At 53.1% G+C, this 27,476-nt stretch overlaps 2 protein-coding genes across 8 annotated transcripts in view; one reads left to right on the top strand and one right to left on the bottom strand.

Annotated features, from left to right (window-relative positions):
• Positions 1 to 9,660, bottom strand: part of GRIN1 (glutamate ionotropic receptor NMDA type subunit 1) — a 31,450-nt gene extending 21,790 nt beyond the window's left edge. For all 7 annotated transcript variants that reach the window (XM_065737703.1, XM_065737704.1, XM_065737698.1 and 4 more), the window contains exons 1-3: positions 9,349 to 9,660; positions 6,773 to 6,907; positions 1,586 to 1,762 (exon numbers count right to left, since the gene is read on the bottom strand). In XM_065737703.1, the coding sequence (XP_065593775.1) occupies positions 1,586 to 1,762; positions 6,773 to 6,907; positions 9,349 to 9,606 (570 nt within the window). In that variant the 5' untranslated portion in view covers positions 9,607 to 9,660. The remainder of the gene's footprint in view (positions 1 to 1,585; positions 1,763 to 6,772; positions 6,908 to 9,348) is intronic.
• A 7,666-nt stretch (positions 9,661 to 17,326) lies between these two features.
• On the top strand, positions 17,327 to 25,435 carry LOC136049159 (cholesterol 7-desaturase nvd-like). Its single transcript, XM_065737199.1, has 7 exons — positions 17,327 to 17,627; positions 20,570 to 20,758; positions 22,475 to 22,653; positions 23,404 to 23,529; positions 23,737 to 23,856; positions 24,004 to 24,180; positions 25,274 to 25,435. Exons 1-7 carry the CDS (start codon positions 17,327 to 17,329, stop codon positions 25,433 to 25,435), a joined length of 1,254 nt encoding a protein of 417 aa, XP_065593271.1.
• The last annotated feature ends 2,041 nt before the right edge of the window (positions 25,436 to 27,476 follow it).

The raw sequence follows: 27,476 nt of genomic DNA, 5'->3' as shown, positions 1-27,476 counted from the left end.
CAGAGCAGCCAGGCCATCCAGTTGGTCACAGTAAGTTATTTAAGGAAAAGAGAAATGAGTTTGTGGCAGACCCCAAAGGGAAGGTGTGGTGATCTACTGCCACAGAGCACAAGTCCCAGTCTGGAGGATGGCCAGGACATCTGGAGTAGCTCCATGTCTGCCACAAGACACCAAGACGTCATAGATTCATACGCAGAGCAGGTCTGCACTGCCTTTCGAAACAAGATTTCAAAGGCTTTCCTGTATGATGGACAGGCAAAGAAGAAATGCACCTTGTGCCTGGGAGTACAAAACAGGGAGAGCAGAGTGCAGGCACCAGGGGGAGCAGAAAATGGACAGCTGCAGGAAAACAGCAGGTGGAAAGCAGAAGATTCAAGATAAGGGAGAGCAGACTTACAACAGGAACAACAATTTTACAGGTATCTCTTGGACAGTGTTCCGGAAAGAGGTGTTGGGAAGGAACAGGGTTCTGCTGCGGTCCAGCAGAAAGATGCCTTTGGAGGCAGGAGGATGCCATGGTACACCAGTGGCTCATGCTTCCTCAGGCTGCAGCAACGGTGAAACTTCTTGGAGTCACGTGCCAAAACCATAAGCGTACAGGTCAACATTGGGACTGGAGAAGAGCCGGCTGGGTCCCTGCCTCCGAGCCAGGAGGGAGATGGAAGGAACGGTGTCAGCCCTGATGCTACTGAAGGTGGGGCCCTCCCAAAGAGGACCTAGCACTGCTTCGAGCCAGACGACATGCTGCAGCTTCACCCTTTGGGGCAGGTGGCTCCTTGCTTTCCAGATAGGTGGCTGCCTTTGAAGTACTGCAGCCAGCCAGCTCCCTGTGTTGTCCTTTCCTGCTTCTCTTGAACTCTTGCTCAGCCCCATCACTCAGGTCTGTGGTTGTCCTGACAAATTTCTGGCAGGCTCAGGGTCCTCCCCTGCCTTCCTCCCTGCTTCCCACATGCTCTGGGTGCAGGTGCCGCACACCTCCTCGATAAAGCTGCTCCCGCGAGCCTCAGCCTCACCCTGGTGACAATATGGGGCGTCAGGGAAGCAGCGTTTAGCGTGTGCTTCAATGGAGATGGGAATGGGCACCAGCCTAACTCCTTGGAGCCAACAGCTTTATAGAGAGGGTGTGTGACACCTCTGCACGTCAACGCGCTGGCCGCCCTCACCCCTCCTACCGCTAAGGTGAGCTCCAGATTGCCAATTCAGAAGCTGCTTTCTGGGTTGGTTTGGCACTGCTGGATGGGCTGTAAGTGGGGCAGGTGCTTCCCTAAGCTGAGCGACTGGTCCTCTCCTTAGGTGGGACTCTTGGGCGAGGCATTTGCAGAGCTCCAGGTTATCCTTCCCTTCATTTTGTAGTCGATTTACATGTAGGAGATTTTGACCATGGCAAAGCAAGTGAAATGAATAAAGTACAAAGTTCTGTCAGGTACTAGTCAGACACTGTTGATGCTTTAAGCATGTTAGCCATGTTACAATGGAAAGAAAAGGTGTTTTACATACAGAAATCTACATACATACAACAGCCCGAGACTTCTAGTTTTGTTGTTGTTGCTTAAACAAAGCTACAAGACAATGTTCAGGAACTGACCTTGGACTCTCTCTCCTCCAAGAGGGTCTCCAGCTTCTTTTGTGCAGCACGACCTTCGTGGTCGTCGCTGACTATCAGAATGACGTGATTCCAGTTGAAGACTCTCATCATCTCAAACCAGACGTTGGCCTGGTGAGAATATGGTGGGACCGTGCGCAAAAAGGACAGGTGGATGCTCTGCAAGGAAGAACAAGAGCTAAACATAGACTGGTGTGGGTCAGCTGCCAGCGTGCATCTTGGGGACCGGGTTTACACAGACAGGGCTGGGAATACAAGACTGAAGAGGCAAAGTTCTGGGTAATCCTCTGGGTTGCACGCCTTCAGCTAGAATCATAGTACCACAGAATTGTTAAGGTTGGAAAAGATCTCTAAGATCATCTGGTCCAACCGTCCACCTATCACCAACATTGCTCAGAAAATCATATCCCTAAGTACTACATCTTACTGTTTCTTGTGCACTTCCAGGAACAGTGACTGCCCCACCTCCCCAGGCAGCCTGTTCAATTACCCAACCATGCTCTCAGAGGAGAAATCTTTCATAAAAAAATATATTGTTCCTGCACTCCTTTCTTTTGACTGAGAAGCAAACCTTGGCTACGATTTCATGCTTTTCTGTGGTCAATCCATTGCATGGGAGAGAGGGTTTTTGGCTTTGTTGCCCACAAATGCACGGTGAAGAACAGCCTACTGTCAAAAACACTCAGTGCAAATATAGCCTCTCCTCTTGCTTATCCAAAAATACTACAGAGCTGTGGGCGCTGGAAGGAAAACATTGCCTTCAGAGCATGTTAAGGAGCAGCTGCAGGTACACACAGGTATACAGCGGCCATTTGTCAGGAGGAAAGATCAGAGAAACAGTTTTATAACGTGCTGCTGGGCTGTTTTCTAGGTCAACTTGTTCTGCAGCAGCATGCAGGAGGAGGCAGAGCTGGACTCCTGCCCCAGCAAACCTATCTGATTTGCTTAAAGACATCATTATGGTTGGCTGATTGAGCAATAGCGATTCCAGCTTAATTAAGTTCAGAGCTCTTTGGGGAGCAATTGGGCCAAAAGCTGTAGCTAGCAAAGAGGTTTCAAAAAATGCAGCTTCTCCAAAAGGCCCTGAAGTCAGCTATTAGAAAATGGCAGTGCTTACACTCAGTATGGATGCTGCTTGACAAAGCAACCCTGCACAGAAGGGAGGCAGCAAGCACAGTAATGCTTGCTTTTTAGGGCTGAAAATATCCCCAGGGCCAACCAGATCTTGTCCAGAGCTGCTCACCCACCATGGGTCACAGATGCCCAGCTCAGGCTGGAAGAGAAAAGGTGTCAGGCCACTATAGATCGCCATGGGAGGAACAGGCAGAACAGCCACCACCTCTTCCCTGTGCACAGAACAGGGGATAAAGCCCAACCAAACCACACAGCACACAGATAATGGGCACAGCTCCTGTCCTGGCCACGTCTCCATGCATGGGGACACACGCAGGACAGAGGAGCTGCTCCACCAGCTGACCCAAAGCAAAGAAATGCAGTGGCAAGCAGCAAAATGCCAAAGCACTGCAAACATCTCCTGATTATGGGAGGCAGGGAAGAGCTGTGGTTATTTTCTAGTACCTCAATCAACTTGCAGTCCAGAAGCTGCAAAAAGAAATGCTGTTTAAACTGACCCTGGCTTTAATTGTTGTAAATACATACCCCAAGGTTTGGATGAACAAATTTTACCACTGAGGTTTTAACTGGAAACTTGATGTAACAGTTCAAATGTTCTGAAATGGTGTTAAAAGGGTCTTGGACTCATTATGATGGTATCTCAGCTCTCGGATTAGAAACTTGTATGTGGAGTTACTGAAGAAAAAAGAACTGCAGATTCTGAGTTGGGATTTCAGGATGATCAGTCCCATTCTGTATCTGGAAGCACCTGGGACGCCTCAGCTTTTCTGCAGAGCCCAAATCTCATCAGAGAAATGACAGTAAATGCCTCTAAAGTTTAACAAGTCCAACTGATGATGTGCAGAGGACATTGGGTATTGGTTTTTGTGTGATTTATGACAAATATTACAGCAGACACTCTGGCTTTCCACAGGTCTCTTGCAAAGCCTCCTGAAACACAGCATAGATTTCCTGGCTGTGGAATGGAGCATATGGGGCTGTCCTGCAAGCTATGGTGATGCACTGATCAATGCATCGTATTTAGCCCATTTTTTTTGCAGATCACTGTTATTATGTGCTTCAGCTCTTTAGCTTCCTGCAGCAATCTCCTGTCTCCTGCCAAAACCTTGGTGCTCAGCCCCATGCTTCCTCACCGAGCTTCTGGGGTAAAATATGATGTTTGGGACTGGATCCAGCCTTCAAAGCAGGTTCAATCCAGCAGAAACCCAAGCGTATTGGGAGCTCTGGTGATCACAAGGCTGTGGATGTGCTGGGAACTGCATGTTGCTAGTGCTGGTGGCTCTGTTGGCACGAGAATGTATGAAGAGAGCTGAGGTTGAGAAGACGTGGATTTATCTGTACATGAGGCTGTGGAACTGCTGGGTACTACAAGCGTGCTCACACAGGGACCATGCACAGGTCCATGAGTAGAGTGGTGTCTTCTATATCTTTCTGCCTAAGGCACACCACGGCTCCCTGTCCATGGCTGATGCTGTGATTCTTCCTCCAGGATTCGTGCAACAATATTATGCTCTAGTGGGAATCATCACCAGTGCCCTCTCTCAGCAACATGCCCCAAAATTGAACTGTGTGGGCAATTTTAAGGAGATGTGACAAAAATATCAACATATGAAGTTCCTAATAATTCCTCAAAACCCATCAGCTGAGTACTAAAAAGCCTCTGTGGAAGGGCCCTGTGCTGCTTGCTCTGCTCATCCTGCCCACCTCTCAGAGGCACTGCAGGTATGGGAGGAAGCTGAAAGAGCTGTGATAGCTTGGCTGTGTGCTGGGAGGGGCTTCAGCGTGGGCTGATGCACGAGGACTTCACGTGCAAATGCATCATCCTCCATTCCTCTGTGCTGCATGGACAAGATGTCCTTCAGGAGCGTGGGGCTGCTCTGCTCTCCTCCCAGCCTCAGTCCTCGGGGGCTGTGAGCTCTCCTGAGTGGGGGCAGTTGGGCTCCATTCACAGCACTCAGCCCATACGGAGCACTGAGGAAGGAGCAGGGGATGGTTTCATAAGATGTACCAAGGAGACCAAACAAAGGCTGCTGAGCTGGCTGCAAGCCCATTTCAGGAACAAACACTTCTTTGAATACTGGGAGCAAGAACGTTTGCTCCCCTCAGGTATCTCCGCAGAAAGACTGAATGCCATGCTTGACTGGAGATACCAGGAGAGCATCAAAAGGCTCTGGGAAACCTGTTTTGTGAGGCCCACGCCTCCCCTCTCAAACAGTTTAACCTTGGGAGGACCATAATTAACTCTGAGTCTTCAAACCCCTGTGAAATACAGCTAAAATTGGCTGATGCCTTCAAAACCAATCAGGGGCGTGCACACAAAGTGATCGTGCAAGCGTGTTTCCATAGAAACAAAGCTGAAAGCTATAATTTCCTGAATTAAAATAAATAAATAAATAAAATATCAGCGTGCTGATCACTGCAAAGCCAAAAGGGAAGCAGCTGAGTGTCCCAGTGCTGCGCCAGCTCATCCTGCTGAGCTTCACACCACTTCATACCATGCCCTCACCTTTTGCTCTCCTCTCCTCCCTCCCTCTTTGCTATTCCTCCCAGTCCATTATTTGACTTCCTTGCTCCTCTCTCCACCCAGCCTTTCCCTGTGTCCACATTCCCTCTAGCCCCACAGCTCTCTGCAGGGAATGCAGTGAGGCTGGAGGGGTGTGATGTGTCCCCCACAGCCCTGCACCTGCCTTGCTGCCCCAGAGCTCAGCAGGGAGCTTCTCCCTGTTGTTGCCACGGGTCCCCCTCTGTCCCTAAGGCAGAAATTACCCTTTAAATAGGAAAATGTGGGTGAGGCATGGGAAGCTCCCACCCTCTCAGGGTGAGAGGCAAATTCAGTGCAAGATCATCATCCGGAAATGGTGACTGGGACTTTGCTGAGACTGTATGGGACCAACAGCGTTCGGGTCCCTGCTCCCTGCATCACATCTCTCCTGCTGGTGTTGCTGATCAGGCCCAGCCCCATCCTGCAGCAGCACCTGCACTATCTCTGCTGCCTTGCCTCCCTGCTCCCCTGGTCTGCCACCTCAGCCCATCCCTGTCCCTTTCCCACACTGCCATGACCCAGCGGGGTGTGTGCATTCCCAGCCCCTGCCGCCGTTGTGGTCCTGGCTTGCCGGCCGTCCTGCCATGGTTTCACCAAGCTCTGCAGCTGCTCCTGCACAGCAGCCCTGCTGGTTGGCTCTGAGAGCCTCTGCTCCTCCTCTCCTGAAATTTGGCTTCGTTTAGCATGTGGGCGGGGTGGCTATTTTTGCACTGAACATTTGCATTTGTGAATATTCACATTTCCCAAGTAAAGGCCGATGACTCCCGCTCCGCAGCGGGTCTGCTGTCATGCAGTGAGCTTGTGCACCTGAACAAAACCCCGCAGTGGGGCTGTGACAGCACCCAGGCGACCTGGCCCTGCTGCTTTTGCTCTCAGTGATCTCGTGATGTGGGGCTGGGAGCTGAGGGCATGCAGCCGGACAGCTGCATCTGAGGAGAATGGTTTGAGACACTGGAGTCTGAATCCTTCTCATGGAATGCATGGGTTGGAAGGGACCTTAAAGCCCGTTCAGACCCAACCCCAGCCCGCAGTAATCCAGGCTGCCCAAAGCCCCGCCCAACCCAGCCCTGAGCACCCCGGGGATGGGGCAGAGCCTCGGGATAACACGTTAGCAGATCTATCAGCTCCCACAGCAATGTCACACAAACCTCTTCCCCTCCACAGGTCTCCTGCACCCGGAGAGCACCCAGAACCTTCCCCCAGCCATGGGGACGGGAGTGAGTGTGTGCACTTGGCTTGGCTGGAGAGCAGCGAGCCCAGCAGCCTGGCAGGGAAATGCTGCAGAAATCATCCCACACTATGTAGGTCAACACTGGCAGCTGTGAAAAAATGATGTTCCAGGGACGTGAGAGAGGGAGGGAGCTGCAGTTTGAACGGGAGAGGGTGGACAGACAGACACATAGAGAGCATTTAACGTCATCAACCCTCCTGATGGGCACTCTCGATTTACACCACACGTATGAGGTACTAGACTAGAAACATGCATCAGTTACCTTATCAGAATATATAGACATGCGTGTTGTCAGACCAATGACAGGGATCCTGTAGAAGCCAGCTGTGTATGATACGGGTGTTGGTGTTAGGTGATCGTTGGGAGCAGGAGGGTGACTAACTAATATTGCATAGACCTGCAGGACAGGATACACGACACAAACATTATTTCACAGGAGCACATTGGCCATCGAATGTGAATTTCCTTTTCTGCAACATTAAAGAGCCCCACGTTAGCACAGAAACAGCACTCAAATCGTCATCAGCAAAGCAGCCACTGTTCCAGGGGAGGGTGGTGTAAACCCAATGCAGCTCGGAGGGGATGGGGCTGCCCAGGGCTGGACCTTCATGGAAGTGCCATGCCGAGCTGCCCAGCTAAACTAATAACTTCCATGGATTACAGATTAAAGGGAAGCATCTCCCTTACAGCCGCGCTGTGTAATGCGATTTCTTTAACCACACATTTAATACTCGGTTGTAATTCCCCTCTGAGGACTATTACATACAAAGTGGTCAGCTGGGAATCGGAGCGGGAGGAAGAGCGTGGAACCACAGCACACATCGGCCATCTGGCTCCGGGCACATGGGAGTGCCAGGGGGATGGGGGGAGCAGCACTTGTGCAGGAACAGCAGGGTGCTGGGTGCTGGGTGCTGGGTGCTGGGTGCTGGGCTGTACCAAACTGGGGAAGGAGGACACCGATGAGATCCTGCTGGGATGAGAGGGCTGGGATCCAGCAGGATCCTGGTTTCTGTCAAATGGAGTGGGAAGGAGCTGGGTAACCCCCAGGGGACCCTGCGTTCGAGCAATGTCCTCTGCTGGCGTCAGGTCTCCTGTTAGGGGGGAAACTGCACAGTGACTTCAGTGCCCGGGAGGAAACAGCACTTCTTCCCTCCTCCAAGCATCTGCCCCAGCACTAGGACGTGCTGCACACCCTGCTGCAGGGCAGGATGGCCGAGGAGGAGGAGGCACAGCTTGGGACAGGGACTGAGGACAGGGTGGGATGAGGGGCAGGGTTTGGAGCCACTACAGAGGGAGAAGGGGGAAATTACTGAGGGTAACACATGTGGGTGTGGGGAGGCAGGAGGGGCGTTCCTGGTGCCTAGCTGATGCAGGGGGGGTTCAGGGGGCTGAGTTGGCATGGCTTGGACATGGCTTGTGGATGGATCTTTGGGCAGCACGGGGCAGGGGGAGAGGAGGAAGGTGAGGGCTGTGCAGGCTGCACAGCAGCTGACTGAAAGGAGCCATTTTGTGGGGAGGGTGCAGTGCAGCAAGCTGGGGTGAGGACAGCTGAGCCCCACACTCCTGTGTGGGCAGGAGTGTGTCCATTGGGATGGCATGGTAACCCCAGCACACTGACCCCAGCATTGTAGCTCTCATTGTGTTGCAGAGGAGTACCAGCCCCAGCACCTGCTCAGCCCATGGGGTTTGCTCTGGGAAGAAGGCTCAGAGGTGGCGTGGAGGTGGGCATCCATCAGCTGGTTTACAAAATGAATCTTGGCCCTGCAAGGGGCCCAACCAAGCAGCAAGGATCCCAAACAGCCTATGGTGTCCCTGGGGATGCCTTCATCCATCCCCACCTCCAGCTAAGGAAACCCAGTCAGCTGCCACCTCCAGCTCCCTGCCCCCTTGCTGCATGCATGCCCCATGGGTGTGCATGCACCCAGCATGACTGTGTGTGTGTGTCCGTGTTTGTGCCTGTGTGCCCTGAGCATGTGTGGTGCTCAGGGAGCAGCGATGCTATGTGGGTGATGGAGATGTGATGCGATGGTGTGTGAGATGTGGTACAGCCCATCAGATGTGTGCCCTGCAGTGGGTGTGTGCATGCAGTATTTTGTGTGCGTGTGCTTGCAGTGCACAGTGGGACGTGCTTGTGTGGCAGCCTGTGTGTACGAGCACTGCACAGGGATGTGGCACACATAGCATGCACGAAGCAGTGCTGCATGCTGAGTTCATATGCAGCATTCTGAATGTGTGCCCATGTTTGAATGATCAAAGAATGACAGAATTACAGGGGTTGGAAGGGACCTCTAGAGATCATCGAGTCCAACCCCTGCCAAAGCAGCTCCCAGCCCAGGGTGTACAGGTAGGAGTCCAGACGGGTCCTGAATGTCTCCAGAGAAGGAGACCCCACCACCTCTGTGTGCAGCTCCAGTGCTCCGTCACTGCACTGTGAAGAATGATGGACACACGCACACGGCATGTGTGTGTGCACAGTGCACATCCCACGGGCACTCCTGCAGTGCTCCGTGAGAGCACAGTGGGTGTGCGTGTGTGGTGCTCTCATGCCAGCACACAGCGTGTTCATGCCCATGCGTGCACCCACCTCTGTGAGCGCCCACGGTGTGCACGCGTGTTGCCGCGCGTGTGCCCGCGTGCAGTGGGTGCGTTCCCGCACCGCCACTCGCTTACATAAAGGCTGCAATGCGGGCAGCGGCGCCCCGGGGCGGCGGGGCAGGACCCCGCTCCGCGGCTCTGCCCTCCCCGAGCCCCGTGGGGGCAGCGCGGGGCGAGGGCGGCTCGGAGCCCTCCGGGGACGGGGCGCGGGGCTCCGACGGTGTGGGTGCCGGCCCGGGGTACCTGGCTGGAGATGAGGTCCTCGCAGACGGAGAGAGCCATCTGGATGGCGTTGGGTTTGTGCGTGACCGAGGTGGCGTTGAGCTGCAGCTTCCAGGTGCCGTGCCGCTTGTTGGCCTGGTTCACCGCCTCTCGGAAGATCTGCTCGTGCTTCTTGGTGCTCAGCACCGCGCCGATATTGACGATCTTGGGGTCGCAGCCGGCGCGGGCGAAAGAAGAAGAGAAGAGCAGGGCGAGCAGCAGCAGCCGCATGGTGCTCATCCACGGGCGGCCCGGAGCCCGCCGGGCCCCCGCCCGCCGCCCGCCGCCCGCCCGCTCAGCTCGGCCCCATGCGGCGCGGCGCGGCGCGGGAGCTGTCCTTGGTGCTGAACCGCCCGCTCCGCTCGTCCCGCTCCGCCCGCCGCCGGCTCCTCCCGCTCCGCGGCCCCGCGCTGCCGCAGCGCCCTCCCCCGGCCCGCCCCCGGCCCCCGCGGCAGCGGGAGGGACCCCGGGTGGGCCCCGGGCGCTGCGGCAGCGCTGCTCTGCTGTGAGATCCCCCGCTGCTGCTCTCCGAGCGGCCTCCGCTCCTATGCCCTCCGTAGGGATCAGTAGGAGCACCCCGGAGCGCTGCTGCCTCGCATGTTGGCCGCACGGGAGCCCGAGGAAGGAGGGAGGGAGGCTACGGGAGCCCCAAGGGCTGCAGGGATGGGCTCTGGCTCCTGCACCGCTTGGGGGCATCGCTGGTGCAGGGGGCAGAGTCCAGGTTGGGCTGAGCCTCCATCTGCCAGGAGAGCATCTCGGGGGGTCTGACTTCTTCTTTCTCATCTTTTCTCTTGCACTCTCCATTCAGAGTGTGAGCGCTCCCGTTACTCTGGGAAGCACAATCAATGGGGTGCCATGTGGTGTAAAACAAGGTCTCCTAGTTTTGTTCTCCCTGCAAATATTCCCAATTACACAGCACCTCGGACACACCTCCCCAGTTCCATCTGCAGAGCATTGCTTATGATGTGAATGTCATCACGAATGTTCGCTCCAGAGCTGGAGAACCTTGGCCAGCACACCGCTGGGGCACAGAGGTTAAGCAGCACCCACCTGGTTCCTGGTTTTATTCTGTCTCTCCAAACGGAGCCACCATTCTTCCAGGAGCTAGCACGTGGGGCAACTAGGGCAGACTTTGGCCATTCAGTTCTGTCCATTACTTCTGGGCTGTGACACCTATGGGTTCTTCTCATGGTTCCCTCGATCTGTCCAACCCTCAGCTACCATTTGCCTCCCTGAGAGGACGTGGGGTCACAGCAGCTGGTGGCTAACATATGGAGCTTGGTGGTGAAAGGCATTGGGTTTCCCTCTTGCACCACTTCTCTCCAGCGTCAGGAACACTGCACCCCAGACTGCCACTTTGGCCCTTTTGGAAACAGAAAACAAAGGGGCTGTGGATAGCCACAGCGTGTTGCTTTGTTGCTGCATGGGACAAATGCCACCGGCTGTATGCCAGCCAAGGGAGCAGGCTGAGCACTGCAGAAGAAAAATCACCGGAGATATTTTTACATCAGCCATTTTGAGGGTATTGCCACAGCCCACCTCTGCTTTGCAACGTGAGTGGAAGCAGAATTTTCTCCCCCAACGCAAATTTTCTCACTGGCATCTCTGAAGTGCAAGTTGCCATGGAAACCATTTTGCCTGGGTCCCACGTTGCCCACACGCTCTCGCATGAAGCTGCAGAAGCAAAATGGCCGTTGTGCAATGCCGCAGGGTTGCAGTGTCGAGGGGCCGCCATGCTTCTCAGCTCCGTGCCTGCAAGGAGCCCCAGCAGAGAGCCTACAAGAGCAATGGAGCCCATCGCAGTTACAACACATCGGGTGAGAGAAGGAGCACGGCCCCACCTCACCTTAACTCTTGCAGTGCTCTGCATCTCGCAGCTCCACAGCGATCGTGCTGTGCTCTCAGCACAGACATCCAAGCATGTCACATTGCTCAGTATGGCTGCACTGTTCCCTCTCCTCCACGCAGGGTGCTGAGGGTCTTGCAGTGCTCACACGTGGCTCTGCTCTCTTGGAGGGATGGAATGTGTGGGTAAGTAGAGGTGCATCCATGCTGATGGACTGCATACATTTGACTTCATTTCCTCCTCATCAGCTGGAATCACAGAACCACAGAGCATCTGAGCAGGATCAGACCAACAGGGATCACTGAACCCAGCTCATCCCCACGCAGCACCACCCAAACCCCAACCCTACAGCTGAGAGCAGTGTCCCTGTGCTCCCTGAGCTCCAGCAGCTCAGGGCTGTGCCCACTGCCCTCAGGTGTGGACCTCTATCCTCACACCCAGCCTGACCCTCCCCTGACAGCTCCATGCCATTAGGAACCCAGGACTAAGCACGGTGTCATCTCCATTCATTTTTCCCTCCAGAGGCTGTTGTTCCTGGCACCAGGAACAGCCCAGATCACAAGCTCCTGCAGCAGGGCTCAGCCTGCACAGACTCTCTCACTGCACTGCTTCCACTCCTGCTGTGTCCTCGGGCTCTTTGATCATCTGAAGGCAATGGGTGCACGCAGGGTTTTCACAGGGTGAGAGCTGTGTAGATGCTGGGTACAACTGCAGCCACCAGCTGATCCATGTGAGGACTCTGCAGCAAGCAACAGACTTTGCTCTTCCTGTGGCTTCCTCCTGGCATGTCATGGCAACCTTCTTAGTCATGGTTTGCTGCAAGCAATTGCCTGTTAGCAATTAGCACGTGCATAGTATGATGCTGCTTTCTACGTCTGGTACCATATGGATGCAGGAGAGCTGAGCTGCAGGATGGGGCCAATGGCTGTGAGGTGTCCCATTGCTTGAGAATGGTGTGAGCCCTTTTATGAGCAGAGAAATACCACACAGAACTGGGAAGCTTCAGGGGAGGAGCACTGAACCCAGCTGTGAGTTTCATCTGCCCTGGGGCAAGGCATCAGCCCCAGTGGAGTAAAAGACAATATGAAATTTCATAAATGAGGAAATGAAGCATTAGGAATATATGAGCCTTGCTGGTCATCATGGAGCTACTAAACAAGAAAAATTCCTCTTCTGAGAAAGTTAAAATGTAATTGAAATCAGAAAATGTGTGTCTCTAACACAGGCTCCAGTAATGCCTTTTCCGTGCAGCTTCAAGATGGAGGAGTGGAGAAGTTAACAAAAGAAACTAAGCAGAGCACCACTGAGTAATGCCTATGGCAGAGCTGTGCGAGCTGCCACCAGGGAGGGGCTGTGAGTGTTCCTGCAGGTATCACAGGCCTGGAGGTGCAGTTGGCACTTTGCTGTTTTTGCCAGAAAAACTGCATGTGCTGCAGAGGGAGTGAAGTGGGTGAAATGGGAGCATGCTGTCTGTGGTGCTGGATGCTGCCTAGTGGGGGCAATGCCAGGACTCTCAGCACTGGAGGGGCCATTGCCAGAGCCACTCCTCAACACTTCAACACACCTGGGGCAGGTGAGATGGTGAATATGAAATAAGATTTTCTGATATCCATCTTCCGATATCCAACCTTCCCCTTCTTGCAGGGTCTAGATTTTGTGGCTGGATTCTTTATCACAGCTGGGAAACGTTAGATGAACATCACATCCAGGAGATGCTAGATGCTACTGCTCAGGCATCTAGATGCCAATGGTGAATCCCATGCCTCTCTACAGACAGAGGAACCCTGATGGTCTCCCACATAATTCCCTGTCTCCCTTCAGCTGGGGAAGCTAGAACTAGACACAATATTTCAGATGTGACATCTCCAGAGCAGAGCATAGAGTGAAGAGAACCTCCCTCACCCTGCTGGCCATGCTTTTTATAATGCACCCCAGCATACTGTTAGCCTTCTTGGCCATGAGGACACACTGGTGTCTCATGGTCACCTTGATGGCCATCAGGACACCATGTCCTTCCTAGATGTGACCAGTGGAGCTGCCAGGCAGCACAGCTCCTGGCATAGCTCCCATCCTTGTTGGCTCTGCTCAGCTCTCCCTACAGGATACAGGATCTGGGAATTTATGGTCCTTTGCCACCCTCATGAGCACAGTGTGGCTCACGGAGAGTGGGACACAAAACACCAGTGACCAGAGGCAAAGATGACGGGAAACATAACAACTGTATGAAATGAGAAGGGCCTTACATGCACAGTCAAATGCAAAGTAGGAGCAGGTGGGAACTTCCATTGGAATAATTTTCTAAGGGAAAAGCAACATACACACACTTGAAATATTCCATATGGAGATTTTATTTTTGTCAAAATTCCTATTTCCTGCTGGAAAACAAAAAAAGGAGATGGGTGGGCTTCAGCTGCCTGAACACCATGTCCCAGGAAACACAGCAAGTGTGCTCAGGGACCTCCAGCCCCACAGGGCTACTGCATAACAGAGGCCTGGAAGGAGTTCAGCCAAGGGGTCAGTGCTGGGGGCTTCCTGCACAACTTCATGACGGAGTCTGGAGAGAAAGCAACACCCGTTTCCTCCAAGCCCCTTTAGCTGCACTCCTGAGCCTTCAGCCCCACTCCAAGGAGCTTGTGCCAGCACTCAAAGCTCTCCTCACTTCCAGGGGCCCAGCTCTGCAGTTGACCTCCCAGTCCCACCAGTTGACTTTCCTCCCAGTGCCATCCAGTTGGCTCCCAACACCCTCCAAATCCTTTCCAGTGGCTTGCTGACATTTCTTGACTTCCCAGTCTTACCAGTTGACCTCTCAGTGCTCCCTAGTTGAATTCCAGTCCCACCAGTTGATGTCCCAGTCCCTCCCAGAGTCCTCTAGTTGGCTCCCAAGACCCTCTCAATCTGAGCAGTTGACCTCCCATGCCCTCTGCTTTGCAATGCACCCACAGCTCTTATGTGGAGAAAGGCTGAAAGAGCTGAGTTCATTAGGCCTGAGGAATGGAAGGCTCTGAGGAGACATCACTGCAGCCTTTAAGGCATAAAGACAGCTTGTGAGAAAGGTGGAGAGAGACGTTTTACCAGGGTCTGTAGTGAAAGGACAAGGGGCAATGGTTTTAAAGTGAAAGTGGAGAGGTTTAGGTTAGACATAGAGAAGAAATAGTTTGATGAGAGCACTGACACCAGAACAGTTTGCTCAAGGAAATTGTGGAAGCCACATCATTGGAAGTATTCAAAGTCAGGATGGACAGGGCTTTGAGCATCTGATTTAGAGAAAGATGTCCCTGCCCATGGCAGGGAGATTGGACCAGGTCACCTTCAATGCTCTCTACAGACTCAAAACTTCCTATGATTCTGTGATCCTATGACACAGATGTGCCTAGCAGACCTCAGCACTCTTGGCTTCATAGTACTACTGGGATATTTTCACATCTTTGTGAACTAGTTCCAGGGACTTCCCAACTCATGTAGCTCTCACGTGCTCCTCACCCAGGGAGAACAGAAAAATTAAGGGGTTGGCTTTCCAACCTTCAACATGTGACATTTAAAGACACACCAGACATAAAAAATGTGAAGCACTCAGCCTCAGGAATAGCTTTGGAGGATGCTGAGCAAGCCAGATGAAGCCAGAGTTGGCCCAGTTGTGTCAGTATGGCATGTGGCGGCAGAAGCTGATGGCAGCAGACTTGGTGCTGCACTTGATGTACCACACCCCAGAGCCAGCTGGCAGGCTGAAGCATGGAGCCTGGGTGTACTCCTCTGCAGGCCAGAACAGATAATTAGTGTGTTAGGGCCCAGATGCAAAGCCCAGAGCACAGGAATGTGACAGCAGACATGCCCCTCTCGGAAGCTGTGCCCTCCTGGCATCTGTGATTGACATATGCAAGGAGATCAAAGCCTTGCTGTTGAGAACAGAAAGATTGATCACACATTTTGTTTGATTATGAAACCAGCCTAAAAATAAAGAAAAACATGATGAGGCAAGGTTGAAGAACACAGGTTTTGAAAAAAAACTCTTGTTGCCTCGTCTTCTCCCACTTAAGGCACACTCACACAACGCACTCAGGGTAAGCGATGCACACAGGGTCAGGCTGGGCTTCCTGGAAGGGCGAACACACAGGTGCAGTTATCTGGTGGAAAATGTCACTGGGAGGATTGTGGCCAACAGTGCAGTTCTTCAAGGCTTCATCATCCTCCCGAAGTCCTTCTGATTTTCAGGACTCCGGGTCTGGCAGTTCTCCCCATTCCCTGCTTTCCATCACCTTCCTCCTTTCTCTGTATCTCCTCTAGGTTCACCCCATGCAGGATGAGGTGCCCACCATTACATATCCCTTTCAATTAAACAGATGTGCACATATTTTTTGCTCTGCTCCCAATTACATTCATAACAATTCTGGAAGGAGAGCTATTATGCCTGGAAGCTTGTCAACTATTTTTCCATCTCTATCAACTTATCTAATAGAAAATATTATTGTCCTCTACGGACCTTGCCTCTCTGGTCACTTAGATCATCCTGTTTACAAAAGCATTAATAGTATTCCTAACATCACATTTGTCTTTTTGAGCAGTGTGGAACAGTGAACAGACACAGAGACCAAGTCAAGCAGCGTTCAGCTCTCTTGCTAAGTACCAATGAACAAGGCCCTCTCTGTGGGCCTTGGCCCCGTGTGTTGCATTTCACTGGCAGGCACTGCTGCTTGCCTGTCAGTCACTGAGAGATCTGCAAGGTTCTTGTGCTGTACTTCACAGTCAACTTTGCATTCTACTGTAGTGAATAACTTAGAACCGTTTTCATCAGAAGATTCAGGTGTCTGTTCATCCCATCTCCCAGGTTTCTCCAGCCCTCACTCTCCAGCTGGGCATCTATTCCTTTTCCTATCTTCTCACCAATTACATAAGCAAAGAGGATTCCCCTGCTATTTCAGGCTTATTTAGGGGCTTTTTGTACTAGGCCTTAGAGGAAGTGTCTTGAAAACCCACATGAACAAAGCATGAATATGTTCAGCTCTCCGTTGAGTCCTCACTTCTACTGGTGAGGCATAAATCCTCCTCACAGACATCCTGCTGAATTCTTCAATGAATCATATTCATTCCTGGGTCTGAGAACCCTTTGCTGCAGTGCCTGATGGATTTGCTCAGCACAGTGCAAAGACCCATTGGTCTTCCATTCCCCAAACCACCCAGCAAGTCTCCGTTTTAGTGCAGCTGGTGTATTTGTTATGTGCTTTCCTGCCCTTAGCAAGCTGCTCTTGAAAATCCCTTTTAGATCTGCCCTACTGCAACTTGGTTTTTCTCTCAAGAGTTCATCATTCTTCCTCTTCCTCAGCCAGGCAGTGCTCACAGGCTGTCCCTCTCTTGAGGACTGCTTACTTCCAGCTGATGTGCTCAATCTTCTGCAGAGCTACAGTGGCATCCACTTCTAGAAAAGGTTTCCAGTAGGTTATATATCTTCACTGGAGCCTCTGACACGAGCTCCTCAAGGCATTCAGCCTTTCTGAATCCACTCCTTTGCAGCTGATTTTCCTTCAACCAGATGCCCCATTTCTGTGTGTTTCTCCCATTTCTATCACTGAGTATTGTGATGAGTACTTCGGGTCATTTCGACACTTGCAGATCTCTGACTACCTGTATCACGGGCCACAGGTGGGTTTTTGACAGTTACCACTTGAACTGTGCAGTTCTCAAAACCAAATCAAACTTTATTTCCCTGCTCCAATCTATAACAAGCTCAAGCTGCCCTGACAACTTCCTTGGCACTGATTGTCCCCTCTGCACAGTGTCTCTGTGTTCTGCTCCTGAGCGCCTCAGAGTGCCGTTGTGCAGTCAGTGTCCGTCGGCTCCAACACCACTTTCCAAGACCGAGACAGCGGCTCGGGAGGTGATGTGGCACACGATGATCCAATTAACGCATCGACCAGAAGTGGGGGCCACAGTCTCGCAGACGTATTTCTTACATCCTTACACCCAAGCGGCCGCAACTCGCACTCATTCCTCCTCGCTGTGTCCGGGGACGCCCGGGTGGGCGCGGGGGGTGGGAGCTGCCCCCAGCCCTGCCCGCCCATCACCGCCCCGCCCGGGGCCGCCCGCTCTATAAGGGGCGGCGGCACTGGGGCCGTGCGCGCTATGGGGTGGTGCGGAGCGGAGCTGCTGGCCGCGGGGCTGGGGGACGGGGCGCCACTCTTCCTTCTCCTCCTCCTCTTCTTCCTCCTCCTAGTTTTGCTGCCCGGCTGCTGGCGGCCGCTGGAGCTGCGGCGTGGCCCAGGCCAGGTGGGATACCTGCCGGGACTCGGCCCGAGCCGTGGGCTCTCTGCCCGCCGCTCCCGTCGGCCCGGAGCGCTGCCGCCGCCCTACCCCAATGGCTGGTACCGCGTCCTCGACTCCGCGCAGCTGCCCCGCGGGGCCGTCCGCAGCCTCGATCTGCTCGGTGAGTGCGGGACCCCGAGGGGCCCCGAGGGAGGAGGGCCCCGGGGTTCTGGGCGGGTTGCGGGGCAACCCCGACGGATCCCGGGCTGTCACTGCCTGGGCATCCCCGCCCGGGAATGGGGACATTGCTGCTGGGGGCTCTGCCAGAGCGGGCACACCCCAACCCGCATCCCTGCTGGCCATCCAGGACATCCCTTCCCCGGGCATCTCCAGCGGTACAGCCCCACTGCACTGATGCCACTGTCTGGGCATCCCCACCAGGTATCCTGGATGGGAACTCTATTGGAGAATTAGCATGTTCCTGCCCAGGCACAGGGTACATCCCTGCTCGAGCATCTCTGTGTGGGCACTGGGACATCCTCACTGTGGCACTGGGCATCCTACCTGGGCATCCTGCACCCATGCCAGGTCTCTGCCTTGCTCCTTGCTAGCATGCAGGACATCCCTGCTTGAGCATCCCTGCTGGGCACCCTCACACACCTGCCTGGGGTCACTGCTGTGGCACTGGGACATCTCTGTATGGGATCCCTTCTGGGGAATCCCAGCCAGCACACACGTGTGCACAAGGAGTAGCACAGCCCAGGCTTTTGCACAGATATCCCAGCTGAGGCACGGTGACAATATGGCACGGTGTCTGTGTGAACATGCAGGACACCCCTGGGATTTTTGCTGGGACTCCAGGGCACCTTGCTGCCTGCATTGCCCTCCCAGCACTGCTGCCCACAGCTCCTGGGGCAGATCAGATCTCACAGCCACATCCAGAGAGGTCCTGGGTTGTATGTGATCCTTTTCCTTGAAGATGGTTTGAGACATGTCCAGGTGCCTTCCCCATCAGAGGGGAAGTTTCTGCATTGAAAGCCCTCAGATTCAGAGGTGAAGGTGTGTTTATTCTTTCCCAGCTCTGTTTTTGTGAGCCACCTTCTCCTGTGTAGTTTTGTTGGATTTTTTGTTGTTCATTTTATGACAGGAACTACTCAATTCCATATGCACACCCTGGTGATCCTCTAACCATGTTACATTACTGCTGGTTACACTGGGACTCCCTGCATTGCTCACCCAAAACCTGGGCCTTGGCACCCACTACTCCTGGTCTGGCTAAACGTGCAGGTAACGGCACCTCACGTTGCAGCACGACTGCAGGGTACTGCTGCCAAGAGGACTACCAGTAATTAAGGGAGCTAAACAACCCATGGCTTCCAGGCTTGTGAGTGTTTAATTGCTTTGGATAGCTTCTCTGAGCATAGCCAGGAAACATGGCCCTGCTGCAGGGAAAATGAGCAAGAGAACATGAGGAAAGAAGATCACTTGACTTGGTCCCTGCAAGAGCCAATCTTGGGGAGCACACAGCTCCCAAGACACAGCTGCACAGGCTGAAACCTCTCCCTGCTTGCCTCCTTTGCTCTGACACGTAGGTCAGGCAAAGATATGAGCTGGTGCTAGGAAAAGTTCTGATCACTGGGGAGGGCTGCCCGTGACCTGGGGCTGAGGAAGGACCCACAGCCCGAGCATGTCCCCTCCCTGTGTCAGTGCCAGGTGCTGGGAAGGGAGGCACCTCCAGGCAGTGAATCCACACTGTTCTGATGGACAGCAGAGAGAATCTTCCCCAGCCTTGAAAGTTGGGTGTTCTCTTTGCCCAGACCACAAGACAAAGAGAAGTAGCTCTGTGATAGCTCACTGCCTGTCACTTGTCATCGATGCAGCTTTCTGAGTAAACACAGGCAGAACTTGGGTCTTGAAGTTTAGTTGGGTCTTTGGTCTTCAGTTTGGTCTTATTTCTTTCAGTGTGAGCTCCAAGTTACAGCGTCTGTAACAACTGCTTTCACAAGGTGTGGTGTTAACACGCACACACAGCACAGAGGACCTCAGAGCTCCGTGGGCTTCAGCTCACTGACTGCCCCTGGATGAGCAGCTCCCAGCCACCAGGGCACAGCTGAGGGACACTGGGGACAGGCCTGGCTTTGTGGTCAGGACACGTCCCTGAGCAGCAGCCCCTCTTCTGTGAGCAGTGTGGTGTGCAGCCACCATTGCAGGAAAGCACGTGGCATGGAGTCAGTCCTTGCAGGTGGAGGCAGTGCATGCATTGCAGCTGGGCACAGCTGTGCCACACCTACAGCTACTGCACGGGCACAGGCTGTCTCTCCAGAAGCCAGGCCAGACATTTAAAGAGCATCTTACTGAGCTCACCGGGTGCTGCCCTGGGGACAGGCAGGAAGAGAGTGATCCTGGTGAGCAAAGGCAGATCCCAGATGAGCAAAGCTCTCTTTGCTTCAGGGAGCAAAGGAAGCCGGCTCAGCACAGGGGCACAGGTCTGAGTGCAGTGAAATGCAGCCCCAGTTCTGCCAGTGGAGCAGGGGCTGTGCTGGTGTAGGGATGGACTGGGGGGATGCTGGCTGCCGCCTGCGGTGAGATCTGGGAAGGATGGCCACTGGGCTGAGGCCAATGCAATGAGCTTGGTCAAGGTCAAGTGCCGGGTCCTGTGCTTTGGACACATCCCCATGTGTCGCTACAGGTGTGGGGCAGAGTGGCAGGAAGACTGTGTAGAAGAAATGGACCTGTGGGTATTGATCAGTGCATGGCTGGACATGAGGCAGCAGTGTGCCTAGGTGGACAAGAATGCCAACAACATCCTGGCTTGTGTGAGCAGCAGTGCAGCCAGCAGGAGCAGGAGAGCATCGTCCCTCTGTACAGCACTGATGGGGCCGCTCCTCAGTGCTGTGCTCAGTGCTGGGCCCCTCACTGCAGTACAGACATGGAGGCCCTGGAGGGTGTGCAGAGACAGACACGGAGCTGTGAGGGGTCTGGAGCACAAGTGTGATGGGCAACTGGGATGGGTCAGCGTGGAGAAGGGGATGCTCAGGGGAGAGGCCATCCCCCCAGCCCCCCCACCCCTCCCCCAGGGGCTCCGCTTTTTGCAGCCGAGTTTACGACCGCGTGTTCCCGCAGGAGAGCGCCTCACCGCGTTCCGCACGCAGGACGGGCACGCGCACGTGGTGGGCGCGTACTGCCCACACCTCGGGGCAGACCTCGCTGCCGGCGGGCGCGTCGTGGGCGGCTGCATCGAGTGCCCCTTCCACGGCTGGCGCTTCCGAGGAGAAGATGGAAAATGCACCCACATCCCATATGCTGGAAAAGGTGAACCTCCCCCAGCTCTGCAGAGAGCACCCGGAGCAGTGGCTGCACCTGGGAGTCTGACTGGGAAAGGAAAAGCAGTCTGTGTCACATCTCATCCCTCGTAGCGTGCCAGCTTCCTCACAGTGTCTCTGTAGGGACACAGCATTCTGATGTCTGTCAGAAATCACAACTGGGACTTTCACCCACTGAGTTTCAGAAATTACCCTGCACTCTACAAATGACAGTTTATACCAACTCAGTGCTTAAATAACAGATTAAATAATCTGTGACTATTTTTTTCTCTTTTCAAGGCTTTCACATCCATCTTTCAGATCAGGTTTGTGGCACTCACGCAGATCAAAATCCTTGAAGTTCACGTTATAATTACATAATGGTTTAAAGAAACCAGCCATTCTATACATGGCTGAAAACAGGGGAGAATTTACCTTGAACTCTCCTTTGGACTGCTCTTCCTAATTATTTTCCCAGGAAGGTCAATTTGGAATGGATTCAGATAGCAATGATAACGTTAATTAACAACAAAACTCTACTAAACATATTCCTTTTCCCAAAGTGGAGAAACTGTTCTATCCATATGAGATAAGCAGTTTGTAGATTGCACCATGCTTATTAATACTTCATTATTTTATGCACACACACTCACTCAGGAGCTGCATTTGAATGAAAATTTGATTCCATGTAATGAAGAAAGATGTGCTTCATTACAAAATGAGAAGGAGCATTCTGGTCACAGACAAGCACTTGCCAAAATGCATTGTTTCCTATGAGACTGCTTTATTCACAGCCACGGTTACTGGTGGAACAGACCTGCACACAGCTGCCTTGCTCCCAAATGGGTCAGGCTGATATAAACAGATTAAAGAGCCATCTGTGTGCATGGAGGGCATGATGAAGGATTTCAGTTTGCAGCCCCTTTGGCACTGGGTTCACAGGGCACGTAGCACTGGGCAGGGAAACTCCTCCAACACAATGGATCCCACCAAAAAGATGGGTTTTACAATCTTAGGTGGCAGTCACGGTCTCCTCCAGCCTTTGTCACTCACTGGTTTGGAACTAGATGATCTCTTCCAGGTTCCAACCAAAGCCATTCTATGGTTCTAGGAAAGAGAAACCTCATTTCTCCCATCCTTCAGCCACCTGAGTGGTTGTGGAAATCCAAGGAATAAGGAATCTGTGTTTGTGGAAATCTAAGTAATAAGGAATCTGGGCTTGTTTGCCAGCTAGAAAAAAAAAACAACAAAGCAGTGAAAGTGAAAGTCTCCCCGCTGAGTAGAAGCAATACCTATAAACACCAAATTTAATTTCTCTGGTAAGGATAGAAAGAGTGGAGGTCTATTCCAAATGCAACCCATGGTTCTGCTGTACCAAAACAGGATGACTTCAGCTCAGGAGTTACATCTGGCTTTGCTCCCTGCCCATCTGTAACTGAAACCATCGTTTTTAGCTCATTGGAACTGGAAGGGGGTTCACTGGCACAGTCCACATTTGCTTGCGTGCATGGTTCTGAGCAGCAAGAGCAGGCTGCAGGGCATGCCACCTCTGGGGGGACTTGTGCATGCTGAAATGACACTAAAGCAAACAGACAGCAAACACCAGGGAGAGCCTGTGCTGCACTAATGCTGCCCATAAAGATGAGCTCTGAGCTGCAGTCCGGGATGAAGTGACGTTGAGCATGCTGGAAATTCTCCTTCTATCCAATCCCTTTCTCTCCCGCAGTGCCAGACTTCGCCAAGGTGCGGAGCTGGCCGTGCTGTGAGGTGAACGAGATGCTGCTGCTCTGGTACCACTGTGACAGAACCGACCCCACGTGGGCTGTGCCTGAGCAGCCAGAGGTCACCGCTGGGGAGTGGGTGTTCCGGGGGCAGACGGAGCACTTCGTGGACGCGCACATCCAGGTGGGAGCACGGCCGGGCTGAGGTCCCCTCCTTCAGCACTGATCCATCCCGGGACACCTCCTCCCATAGAACCCAGTGCCACTGCTCAGAGCACGGTCCTGGAAATGCATCACTGTGCCATGTGCCAGATGTTCCCCAAAAGTGGGCCAAGGGCTGCTTGAGAAGGAGCAGATGTGCTGGGTGCTTGCAGGGAATCAGTTCATTTGCTCTGACTTATCACAGTGTTAACTTAAAAAGGGATTCTCCAAGAATTGCAGTGCTTAGTGTCAGCGGCCCCTTCAACTCATCAACTTCAGAACTGGGAAGCACACAGTTATTCTGCTGTTAATCTTCATAACGAGCCTCATCTGCTGACAAACGTGCCAAGTGCAACAAAAATGCTGCTTCCATCATCTCTTGGTGGAATGGAGGCTGAGGAGGCAGTGTGGTGCTGCACCAGCAGAGCTGTGCTGGGGTCGGTCCCTGCCATGTTGGTGGAACTTAAGCTTGAAAGCAGTTAAACCTCAAAAGGTTCAGGTTGGGCATTAGGAAACATTTCTTCTCAGAAAGAGTGGCAGTGCATTGGCACAGGGTGCCCAGGGGGTGGTGGAGTCACTGTCCCTGGAGGTGCTCCAGGATCATGGGGATGGGGCTCTTGGGGACACGGTCAGTGGGCAGTGATGGTGGAGATGGGTTGGTGGTTGGACTTGGTGATCTCTGATTCTGTGATTCTAAGAATTCAGCTCTTACCATAAATTGCCCCACACACAGGAAATCCCCGAGAATGCAGCTGACACAGCTCACCTGGCCTTCCTGCATGGCCCAGCCATTCTGAGTGGATCTGACCTGAGATACACCAAGTCCAGGCTGTGGGACTTCATGAAGCATGTCTGGAAGGTAGCGCCCTGGCTCCCTCATGGCCATGCATCTCTCAAAGTTCCCCAGGCCTGGTCCCTTTTCTGCCTCAATTCCTGATTCCTGCCACGTCCCCTCTCTTCAGGTCACGTCTCTTCTGTATCTCTGAACCTTCCAGCTGCAATCCCTCCTCATGCTCTGCCCTTCTCAGCCCCTTCTGTCACCAACCCACTGTTACCTCTCTTCCAGGCTGAGTGGCAGCCAGAGCCAGAGCCCCACGGGCACTGCTCCCGCATGCAGCTCCAGCACACTGCCACCATCTTTGGGAAGCACTTCTCCCTGCTGGATTTGTCGGTGTCAGCCCGGCAGGTATGTCCTGTGCCCCATAGAGCATTCGGTGTGAGCAGCGGGGGGCAGGAGAGTGGGGTGGCCATCACTCCCTGAGCCAATGTTGTTGGCCCAGAGGATGTTGTTGGCAACCACGTGCCCTCCCTCAGGGTGCTCTGCTCCCTGCAGGTGGGGCCAGGGCTGGTCTTCCTCAGCTTCAAACACGCGTTCCTGGGCCACGGGATCATCCTGCAGACAGTAACACCCCTGGAGCCTCTCCTGCAGAATGTTGTCCACAAAATCTATTACCAGAAGAACGTGCCAGCCATCATCCCCAAGTTCATCCTGAGAGCGGAGTGCATACAGGTGAGGCTCTGAGGAGGCAGTGTCCTGCAGTCAGAGGATGTTGTGTGGGTCAGCTGCCCCTGTGGGCTCATCTATTCAGGAGCTAAGTGCTCTTGGGTGCAGTCTTTCAGCTCTAGGAGCCCAAAGGACTAAGCTCAAGGTTTAGTAATGAAGATTCCCTCATCTGCTGAAGGTAGCAGTGAGATGCTGTCCCTGTCCTGCAGATGGGGAACTGAGTCACAAAAGTTAGGTGACCTCTCTCAGATTGCAATGAGTTTTTAGGAGAATTAATGGCTGTATCCAGATCTCCAGAATCCCAGGACAGTGCTTTAGGACCTGTGACAAGCAATACTCTTGCTGTTAAACTATCACGAGGTTTGGCAACTCTTACACCTCCTAATAGAGGAGTGCCTTACAGAAGGGACTCATAGAAGTGGAGGAAGGGCCCATCTGGAGGTCTCCATCCCAGTTGGGGCCACACTATGGCCCAGTTCAGGGCTTGTCTGGCAGAGCCTTGGAAGCTCCTCAAGGGACTGCTCCCATCTCTCCAGCTCTGTAAGTGACCCATTCCATTACTGCTCCACTGACACTGTTGATTTTTATTTTTAATGTCCATTTTGACCTTCTCGATGTCAAAAGATGATTTTCCAACGCCAAGACCCTACCCCAAACCAAACTTAGCTGTGCTGGCTCATATTGTTTAAATGTTGGTTTAATACATCTTACAAATGCAGATGAGCAGCACTTATTTCTGCAGAGACTTCTTCGCACAAAAACCTCCATAAATCACACTGCATGTGTGTCTGAGTGGAATTTAAGGCAGGGATGCTTAATTTATGATGCCTGGTTGCTGGAGGCATCCTGCCAATCAGCAACCTTAGGTGGAGCAGCTCCTGCCTTCTCATCACCCATTTCAGTTTCAGTGACAGAGGCAGTCTGAGCTGGAAGCGGCTTCTTGCTGGGGAGCTACCGTGAGCTGAACAATCGTGATTTCTTAATTCTTGCCACTTAAAATAGCCTGAGCAGTCCCACAGCCACTCGGGACAAACACAACCGCTGACCCTGCTGTGTGGGCAGCACGCATGAAGCTGTAGGTTCTGCTTTCTCCCTGCAGTTCGAGCGAGATGTGACCATCTGGAACAACAAGCAGTACCTGCCCAAGCCGCTGCTGGTCCGCGAGGACGCCGGCATCCAGAAGCACCGGCGCTGGTTTGCACAGTTCTACAGCGAGAGGAGCACGCGGCAGCCGGTGCCCAAAGGGAACCTGGACTGGTGAGAGCCCTGCAGGCTGCACTGAGCAAAGCAAGGGGTGCTGGTGTGTGCACAAGGAGCCCTGGCACTCCTCTCTGTACCCACTGTGCTCAAGGCACTGAAGCCCTCATGGTGTCCCATCCTTGCTGTTGTACCTCTGCTGTCATCCATGAGTGGAGCACAAGCTTAAGACTGACAGAACTCCTTTGTCCTCTTTGGGTAATTAAATGAAACGCTTTCTGTGTGACCCTTTATTGCACATTTCCTCTCCCAGCCATGCTTGCTACTGTTTCTGCACCATCCCCTCAGCTGGGGTGGGCTCCAGCCCCCTGGGGAAGCCTTGGCCAACATCTGCGTGGCTGCAGAGCCCGCAGGTGTCTGCCATCCTCCCTCCCTCCGACAGAGGCAGAGCAGCGGTGCTTCAGCTGCTCACCACGCTCCTACCAGGGGGCTTCCTTGGTCCCCCTGAGCTCTGCAGGAGGGATTCCCCATGCATCCAGTCAGACAGCAGAGGAACTATCCCAGTGACCAGATCACTTTGAGAACATCTATGCAGGTCAAGGATGTGGTTCGGAAACCCCTGCATGCCAGCAATGCAGTTAGATGTAAAAATCTGCAACTCATGGCAAGATCACAGATGTCACTGTCACAGTGAACAGAAATGAATACGTGGAAACCAGGCTGCAAATCTGGCTAGAACTGATCTAGACTCCTGTGCTTTGTGCCTAAATGTTTTATACTAAAGGGCTAAATTCTGCCTTGCTGCACACCATAGAGATAGCTGCCTGTATTCTCCATAGGAAGAGCCTGCAGGATTCCACAGTCCAGCAAGAGCAAATGCTCAATGTGAGCACCTTCCCAAGTTGGTGGCTGTTAGCTCGTGTGCTGTGCACTTCTTTGTGCCTTCAGAACTCTGCACCACACTGAGGTTTCTTGTTCCTCCTCCACCAGTAACCCACAGACTGGGAGCAGCCCACGGATCACGCTGCCCAGCAGCAGATGGACACAGTGCAGGCAGTGCCCTTGCCCTTCGTACCACACTATTACACTGACAATATTTTGCTATTAAATTTTTAAAGCAATCTGATCTCATGTTTATGATTTGTCATTTCTCACCCGCGGTGCACACAGTGGATGCTCCTGTACTCAGATGGCTCACACTTGCAGACACTTCCCTGTATGTGTATCCTTGCACGGGGGCTGTGGGAACCCCCTAGCCCCCGACACAGGGATGGGAGATGGAAAGGCTGAGAGGCTGAAGGGACATTACAGTGCCTGGAGGAGAGCCCTGCTCACCTGCACCTCCATGTGGTCACGCACACAGCACGTGCTTGGGTTGCTTGTGCCACACGCAGGCTGTTGCTGCTCCCCATTCCTCATGTTGATGCCATACACAGGATCTCAGGATGAGCAAAACTTGAAGGAAAGCAACTTGTTGAAGATGAGAGTGGAGAGGAAGAGTTAGCTCGGCTTTGTTGGATTCATCAGTTCTGACATTAAAGAAAACAATGGGATCCCACCAACAGAACCTGATGAGTTACCATTTCCTTCTTTACAGTGACTAAAATAGTTCTTTCCTATTATGGCAGAAACCAGAGAATTAGGAAATTAGGCAGGATCAGTTAAAGCCTCTTATGTTTCCATCTCCAATTTTATTTATCCTTTCCAAAGGGACACCACCAAGCCAAGGAGTACTGCTCTCCTGCCTGCTTCACCTTCTGGCTTTACATTCTCCTCTTTACAAATCACAGAATCACAGAACCGCAGGGGTTGGAAGGCACCTACAGAGACCATCAGGTCCACCCTCTGTCAAAGCAGGTACCCACAGGAGGTCACACGGGTAGGTGCCCAGGTGGGCCTTGAAAATCTCCATAGAATGAGGCTCCACCACCTCTCTGGGCAGCATGTTCCAGAGCTCTGGTATGCCAATCTCCAAACAAATGCAAACTTGCAAGATGTGAGAGCTTATTATTTCCTGAAATTGTTCATTTACACCAAATCCACTGCAAAGCTACAGCCATTCTTACTGTTACATTCAGAGTCAGGCTGGATGGGGCTCTGAGCAC

The sequence above is a fragment of the Cyrtonyx montezumae genome, unplaced genomic scaffold, assembly GCF_038088225.1.
Source record: "Cyrtonyx montezumae isolate F1298 unplaced genomic scaffold, pur_monq_1.0 scaffold_20, whole genome shotgun sequence".
Taxonomy (NCBI): Eukaryota; Metazoa; Chordata; class Aves; order Galliformes; family Odontophoridae; genus Cyrtonyx; species Cyrtonyx montezumae.
Note: the sequence above shows the minus strand (reverse complement) of the source record. Positions and strands in the feature narration are given on the sequence as shown.

Coding starts and splice junctions, on each gene's coding strand:
- LOC136049159 (XM_065737199.1), top strand. CDS start 17,327: ATGGGGTGGTGCGGAGCGGAGCTGCTGGCCGCGGGGCTGGGGGACGGG. Junction 22,654..23,403: donor TCGTGGACGCGCACATCCAG/GTGGGAGCACGG, acceptor CCCCACACACAG/GAAATCCCCGAGAATGCAGC. Junction 24,181..25,273: donor TGAGAGCGGAGTGCATACAG/GTGAGGCTCTGA, acceptor TTCTCCCTGCAG/TTCGAGCGAGATGTGACCAT.